The sequence below is a fragment of the Balaenoptera borealis genome (genome assembly GCF_965194805.1).
Source record: "Balaenoptera borealis genome assembly, contig: HAP1_SCAFFOLD_785, whole genome shotgun sequence".
In the NCBI taxonomy this organism is placed as follows: Eukaryota; Metazoa; Chordata; class Mammalia; order Artiodactyla; family Balaenopteridae; genus Balaenoptera; species Balaenoptera borealis.
The window spans coordinates 271,833-280,256 of NW_028123416.1; the positions used below are offsets into that span (position 1 = coordinate 271,833).

An 8,424-nucleotide genomic window follows, 5' to 3' on the forward strand; every position below is an offset into this window, starting at 1 on the left:
CAACGAAGAGTAACCCCTGCTCACTACAACTAGAGAAAGCCCGTGCGCAGCAACAAAGACCCAACACAGCCAAAAATAATAATAAATTAATTAATTAAATTTATTTATTAAAAAAGAAAATAATGCTTTTACAATTTCATCAGAAAGAATAAAATACCTAGGAATAAAGTTAACCAAGTACATGAAAGATCTGTGCATTGAAATACTATTAGACATTGATGAAAGAAATTGAAGACCCAAATAAATGAAAAGTTATTTTGTGCTCATGGATTGGAAAAGTTAATATTATGAAGATGTCCATACTACCCAAAGCAATTTAGAAATGCAATGCAATCCCTTTTTTAAACAGAAATTGAACAAACAACCCTCAAATTTGTACAGTACCACAAAAGACCACAAATAGCCATTGCAATCATGAGAAAGAAAAATAAAGCCAGAGGCACTGCATTACTGATTTCAATATATACTACCAAGCTATAGTAATTAAAACAGTATGGTAATGGCATACAAGTTGACACATAGACCAATGGGTCAGAAAAGAGAGCCCAGTAGCACACCCTCAGGTATACGGTCAACTAACATTTGTCAAGGGAGCCAAGAACAATCCATGGGGAAGGAATAGTCTCTTCAACATATGGTGTTGAGAGGGGCTTCCCTGGTGGCACAGTGGTTAAGGATCTGCCTGCCAATGCAGGGGACACAGGGTCAGAGCCCTGGTCGAGGAAGATCCCACGTGCCACGGAGCAACTAAGCCTGTGCGCCACAACTACTGAGCTGTGCTCTAGAGCCCACCAGCCACAACTATGGAAGCCCGCGTGCCTAGAGCCCGTGCTCCGCAAGAAGAGAAACCACTGCAATGAGAAGCCTGTGCACCGCAATGGAGAGTAGCCCCCGCTCGCCGCGACTATAGAAAGCCCCATGCAGCAACGAAGACCCAATGCAGCCAAAAATAAAAATAAATAAATAAATAAAATATTTTTTAAAAAACATATGGTGTTGAGATAACTAGATAACCACATGTAGAAAAAGGAAATTGGACCCCTACTTACATCATTTACAAAAATTAACTCAAACGGATTAAAGACTTGAACATAAGCCCTGACACCATGAAACTCCTAAAAGACAACCTAAGGAAGAAGCTTCTGACAGTGGTCTTGCCAATGATTTTTTAGCTATGACACCAGAAGCATAAGCAATGAAAGCAGAAGGATCAAGGGAGACTACATCAAACTAAAAAGCTTCTGCACAGCCAAAGAAACAATCAGGAATATGAAAAGGCAACTTATGGAATGTGAGAAATTATCTGTACACCATATATCAGATAAGGAGTTAATATCAAAATTATATAAGGGACTCATGCACTCAATCACAAAACCAATTAATTATAAAAAGGGCAGAGGAACAGAATGGACATGTCTCCAAAGAAGACACCCCTAAGGCCAACAGGTGCATAAAAATGCTGCATGACACTAATCATCAGAGAACTACTGTAACTCAAAATCATAAGGAGCCATCACCTCACACCCGTTAGAATGGCCACCATCAAGAAGACAAGTGATGACAAGTGTAGGTGAGGATGTGGAGAGAAAGACAAATACTGTATGATACCACTTCCTTTTCTTTTTTTTTTTTTTTTTTGGCTGTGTTGGGTCTTTGTTGCTGCATGCAGGCTTTCTCTCTAGTTGCAGCGAGCGGGGGCTACTCTTCGTTGCGGTGCGCGGGCTTCTCATTGCGGTGGCTTCTCTTGTTGCGGAGCACAGGCTCCAGGCACACTGGCTTCTGTAGTTGCGGCACGTGGGCTCAGTAGCTGTGGTTCACGGGCTCTAGAGCGCAGGCTCAGTAGTTATGGCGCATGGGCTTAGTTGCTCCGCGGCATGTGGGATCTTCCCGGACCAGGCCTCGAACCCGTGTCCCCTGCATTGGCAGGCGGATTCTTAACCACTGCACCACCATGGAAGTCCTGTATGATACCACTTCTATGTGAAATGTAAAAGAAAGATGAAATGTAAAAACAGAGAGTAGAATTATGACTAAGAGAGGCTAGGGGGTGGGGGAATTGGGGAGACAGGTTTTAAGGTACAATTTTTTTTTTTTTTTAGGGTACAATTTGCAACTTGTAGGTACACAAGTCCTGGAGATCTAAGGCAAGAACAGTGATTATAGTCAACAACACTGTATTGTAAACTTAAAAGTTTCTAAGAGACTAAATCGTGTTATCACCACAAAATAGAAATTATAATTATGTGAGGTGATAGAGGTGTTAGCTAAAGCTATGGTGGTAATCATGTTACAATGTATAAATGTATGCAATCACCACTTTGTACACCAACATTTATATGATGTTATATGTCAATTCTATCTCAATAAAAATTAATTTTAAATAAATAAAGTTTAAATAAAAGGAGGTTCAAAGGGAAGTAAAAAGCCAGCCCAAGCCAAATGCTCTATAGTCTGGTTAGAGTTTAGGTCAGACGTTGGACTTTACTGCCTCCTGAGGAGAAAAGGCCAAGACTCTCACTGGAGCCCCTAGAAGGCTGGGCTGTGAATGAGAGAAAACCATCAACAGAGCAGCCCTCAAACACCCTGGAACCCAGCCTGAAGTAGCTCAGTCCCTAACTGGAGCAAGGTGATCTACGGGTGTTGGTGGGGTCACTCCTCTCTGGAGGAAAGTCACATTACTCAGAACCTCCATAAATTTTCAGACACATCTCTGGACTTCAGTCTGAATCTGTTAGCCAAGCCATGAGACATGATGTGAGGACCAAAAGTCAGAAAGAGAAGAAAAGAGGACAACGGAAAGAGTTCAAAGGAGATCAGGACTTGGTGTTCATCCAACACTGAGCTTGAAATGCAAAAGAGCCCCAGGGAGAGGGCAGATGATCCCCGGTAGGGAGACCCCACACACACACACACACACAAGCCAGTGGGGAGGTCTGCTCCGAAGGCTGCAGGAGCAAAAGGCAGGAGGAGGGTGGTGCTGCATCAACAACACAATTAACATCAAGGGTGTGGAAGTGGGTGGGTACTGAATTCATCTGATCTCTCATTTAAATTTCTCTTTAATGTTCACCGATAAAAGAATGGAATGCACTGGCAGCGGCAGAACAATGGAGGACTTCAGTGCAGACGGAACGTTGGAAATTGGAAGGAGTTTCAAAGACAGGCCATCAAGATGCACTTGAAGATGAGAGGGTAGGGTTTCAAAAGTGTTTGTAGAAGCAGCACAGCTATAACTGAGTGCATTTAGGAAAACCCTGGAAACAAATGTTATGACCAAAAGTGGTTTTCTGTGGACTATGTGGGAAGTGTAAGTCCTTCGGCTGGTGGGAGATTTTTGGCTTTTTAATTCTATGTCATGTACCTGTATTACATGGGGAAAAGTCAATATAATTTTGTGTTAATTTATAATAAAAATGCTTCTTTTTACTTATACATTTTACTGTATTAATTTTACATCATATTATAAAATAATATTTAGTTCGTTGAACATTATTTAGATACAGAAGGAGACTGGTTTTCCTTCCCCACAGGGGTAAAGACTGGTGTCTGCATATATATGGAATCTAAAAAAAAAAATGGTTCTGAAGAACCTAGGGGCAGGACAGGAATAAAGACGCAGACGTAGAGAATGGACTTGAGGACACGGGGAGGGGGAAGGGTAAGCTGGGATGAAGTGAGAGAGTGGCATGGACATATATACACTACCAAATGTAAAATAGCTAGCTAGTGGGAAGCAGCCACATAGCACAGGGAGATCAGCTCGGTGCTTTGTGACCACTTAGAGGGGTGGGATAGGGAGGGTGGGAGGGAGACACAAGAGGGAGGGGATATGGGGATATATGTATACATACAGCTGATTCACTTTGTTATACAGCAGAAACTAACACAACATTGTGAAGCAATTATACCCCAACAAAGGTGTTAAATAAAAAATAAAATAAAATAAAGACTAGTGTCTGTTATTCATCAGGAATTACTCAGCTTACATTCACTGAAAGTGCACTGAAATGTAGATGCAAGAAGGAAGGGAGGGATTAACATTCACAGGACTCCCTCTGAATGCCAGAGTCACTGATAGGCATTTCTACCTAACTTTCTGACGGAATTTCAGTGAATGCTACATTCAGCCTCCTGATCTCCGTGTCCCACCTTGGGAAATATGCTCTCCAGAGTGTCCTAGTTTATGCTAGGTGGGAACTGAGCCCACATCACTCTCACCCCACAGACCACAGCCACCCCAGAAGGAGACAGACAGTGCTGGTTGGGAGGGGCCCTCTATTACCCTGAACCCACTTTGGGTTTAGAGAAGAAGAGATTAAATAGAGGAAGCAGAAAACCCCAGTGTTCAAGAGCACTAATTTGGAGAAATGTTATGAATCTGCCCCTAAAGAAGCCCATGAAAATTTTTGTTATTACTGGGACCAGTGAACTCAGGTCAAGACCCAGCTGCTGACTCAGGTCTCTCTCCAGGCCAAAGTCTCAAGCTCAATTTGCTCTCTTAGAGTTTACAAAATATTAGAGGGCACCAACAAGTGGTTTTTCAAGATTTATTTCACAGCCCTGATCAGTGACCTATCAAAGAGACCTGATGTGAGAACATCGATGCCTCTTGACTGCCCCTGATGTACGAAAATCCCCTGTCATCTCCTGCAGACTTCTAGAACATGATATTCAGCTTCGCCATCTTATTACTGATTTCATCATATATATTGATATTACTTCTATATTACCAATGGTTGTACAGGGGTCAGGAGGCTGGTTTATAATTTATTTATCACCTACTATCACTTCCTTAACTCTGGAGGTCTTGACATTTTTAACATTGGTGGCCACACCAAAGAGGAGTGCAGCTATGAAGGTATAAATGCGACCAAAGACCAGTTTCAAATATAGGATCGATGCTTGGCTTGTTTTTACTGAGCGAATTCTTCTTGAACTGGGTCCGCTGTCCATGCTCCCTCCAGGACCTCTCTTTAAGCACAGTGGAGGCTCCCAGCCTACATGGCAATGGCAATTCCTTCTATTGTTGCAAATTCCTCTATGATTGCATTTCTTAGGGGGACAGTCATAAGTTATTGCATCTATACGAGCATTGCAGGCGCTATTGAGACAGAACCTCTCAGGAGCGCAGGGGGTACCACTTCTCACATGACCAACATCAGTTGTTTCTGGGGAATAGTGACTGCCTACTCCCCAACACCAGACCCCTGAGATCTTTGACTGATGGAATGAAACATGTTCCTGCAACCGGGGAACATGAGTGACATTGCTACACTGCAGCCTTCCACATTTTATGTCTTCTTCTCCACAAGCAGCATAGTTCAACACCCTATCATTTCTTGTACAGTGTCCAAATCGATTGGCTTTTCTATTTATTGTATAGCAGACGTCATGAGCGTTAATAGCATGTCTTCCAAAGATTTCTCTGCAGTGCATTGTGCGGTCAGTGCAGTTTCCATGATAGCAGTAGCCTTCTTCAGTACAGGGCGTTCCATCCTGCATATAAAAATCTTCTGGGCATTGACTGGTTGTTCCAAAACAGTACTCTGGAAGATCACATGGATTCTGGATTGGTCTGCAGAGTGTCCCAGGTTCAGAGTAGGTACAGTTTGTACAGCATAGTCCTTCATTACAAGTAGCCCCTTCCTCCAACATGCAGTCATACTCACAGCATTTGTTGCTGTAACACTGCTTAAAGGAGCCACAGTCACATTGCTCCCAATCCTCCACTATATAGTTTCCACAACGCATCTTTATCAGGCTTTCATTAAAATAGCTCACCGTTGTGTTAAATATACAACTGCCCCGTAGTCCTACTATGTTCCACCAATGCCCAATGGAACAGTCACTGAAGGCATCTGTCAAGGCTGGGTATTTTGCCATAAGGCAGGTGCTCCTTCTCATGCAATAGCAGTTATCACCATCATACCACAGACCAAAGCTTCTCCCAATGAGTTGGGTTGATACAATAGCTAATATTAAATAATGTCTGCCTAGATAACCAACGAAGAGTAGACTACGATCAGTTGTACACATAGTATAGGTCTCTGGCTCAAATTGACCTGGTCGTGGTCCATCACGAATTACTATCAAGGATGAAGTGGTTTCTGTAACTAGTCTGAAATTGTTTGCATGATAACGAGCATATGCACCACCTGGTACTCTATAGTCATTCATGACAGTTGGATCTCTTTCATTAAATAGTACCACTGCAACTAGATAGAACCTTACAGCAAGACCTTGTTGAAAGGAGTCCACTATACTACACATGTGTACCAGGGTTTCTACACACTTAGACACATTGTTGTATACATGATACATTGAATTAGAATATTGAACAAATCCTTTCATAATTCCCTTATGTGCTGCAAACACCCTAGCACCACTCCTGGGGGCTACACTGACATCTGCTTCAGGGAACAGTGGGTGTCTAACCTCCTTGTGTCCCGGTCCATATGCAGGTCCTGTTGCACTGGCATCTGCCACTATCTGAGAAACCACATGTTCAAACCTTTCCGAATCCTTGAGGGGTTTGATTTCATATGCAAGGTCATCCAACTTCATAATACCTTCAAGACCCCCATAGCACGTGTCCACGGTGACCATGGAAAAAGGAATCTCCTCCAGGTAGCCAAGGTAGTAACAATCTGAAGGGACGAAGGGGTAGTCCATCTGCAAGGCTCCTTGGTCATCCTGAGTCATCAGCAGCAGGTGTCCGGGCCAAAATAACTTCTTGCGCCGCATGTGGATAACGTGCCTCTGGCCCCCAAAATGCAGGCTGTAGGAGAGCCAGCCTGGCGTCTGAACACCCTTGCCTCGGTGCAACTCCTTCCTGGGTATCACCAACTCCGAAGAGATGTAGCGCCATGAAGGGCGGCCTTGAGAGCACTGGACTGGAGCCAGTACTGCCCAGAGTCCAAGCAGCAAGACAGCTGCCCCCAGGGTGACCTGGCCCTCTGCCAGCCTTGGGGCCTTGCTCAGGGACATCTACCAGTGAGTTAAAAGCAGGATCCCAGAGGAGCCAGGTCTACACCATCTGCTGTGGCCACCTCCTACAAAGGAGACAGTGACAGAGAAAAAGAGGTTGCTGGGTGGGTCTCCTAATGGGATTAGGTAACAGTCCCAGGGCGTGGCAGTGGATGGGTCTGGATATGAACTCAGCCAGGGCTGAGGTGGGAGAGCGGAGGGCTATGTCCATGAGTGCTACCATGGAATTGAGGGCTTACTGGGTCAGCATCTAGAGTAGGAGTCATTGTTCCTCAGTGCTCTGTGAAACCTTTCAGAGTGCACCATCTAATGCTCCCTTAATCATCAGATTTTATTTTCCTTGCCCCAGTGGGTGAGAAGAGACACCACTCCTGACCACGTGAGAGCCCCAGGGGCGTTCCCTCTGTCCTTTTCCGTGGTTCTTTCCTGGACATGGTAGGTTCCTCCTATGCATGTGCTGATCCCTTCTCTCTGTTGGTGCCCAATGTGAGAGAACAAATATTTCACTCTTGTGAAATTTTGTACTTGTTTTGAGAGGAGGAAAAAAATCTAGTACCAGGTCATGATCAGAAGAAAAATTTCATTGTCCTCCAGACTATGAATATTTCCCTTTTAATTTACAAACACAGTCCTGCCATTTAAACCGAATGTGATCGGGGATGAACTTCCAAGGTAGGACATTTACTCCTTGCCGTCTGCCTGCTGTTCTGTATTCCTCCCCATCCCAACTGGGCCTGCTCCTCCCTGATGGACCTAACACATCGGCCAATCTTCCCCCCTGATAGGGCGAGAGTTAGACGCTCTTTCACTCCCACAGTAGGGCTTTCGCAGAGCATAGGATGAGGATACCTGACTCATAAAATCTAATGATGCTCCCCTTACCCCCCGTGCAGCCCCAGGGCTTCACTCTGAGTCCTCACCATTCTGCTCTCTCAAACGAGTTCCCACTGACCTTCTGAATGCTAATTCTACACTTTTAATTTATACCCTGTACAAGATGATGTACTCTTTTCCCTCTACTCACCATTTAATTATGCTTACACATATGGCTTTTACGTTTTTGCTTCTCATTTCTTTCTTCTTCTCCCATCTTCTATCTGGGCCTGTTTTCATTCTACTGTAAAATTACATCTCACAATCTCCTTCGGTGCCTGTTAGCTGACAATGCACTCTAACTTGTTTTTTCATCCTATGTCTTCCATTAAGGTGCTTTCTTCAGCATGAAATGCCTTCTTAAGGCCCAGTTTCATAGGTACAGTACTACAGACTTGCACTAATTCCCCCCTCAGAATCCGGAGGCCACAAGCCCTTCTGTCCGCCTACACATCATGATGAGAAGTCTGACTTAACTGCGTATCTTAAACCACTTGAAGAGAATCAGACTTTTCCTTCAGAAATGGGATGATGGGATGAGGCCATGTGCCTGGGTGACTCAGG

At 44.1% G+C, this 8,424-nt stretch overlaps 1 protein-coding gene across 1 annotated transcript; it reads right to left on the reverse strand.

Moving 5' to 3' along the window:
* Positions 1–4,533: 4,533 nt before the first annotated feature.
* Positions 4,534–6,987, reverse strand: LOC309621647 (disintegrin and metalloproteinase domain-containing protein 21-like; the record flags this gene model as incomplete). The annotated part of the gene is made up of 1 exon (XM_082409038.1): positions 4,534–6,987. The coding sequence occupies one exon, from the start codon at positions 6,985–6,987 to the stop codon at positions 4,768–4,770; it is 2,220 nt and encodes a 739-aa protein (XP_082265164.1). The 3' UTR covers positions 4,534–4,767.
* Positions 6,988–8,424: the final 1,437 nt, after the last annotated feature.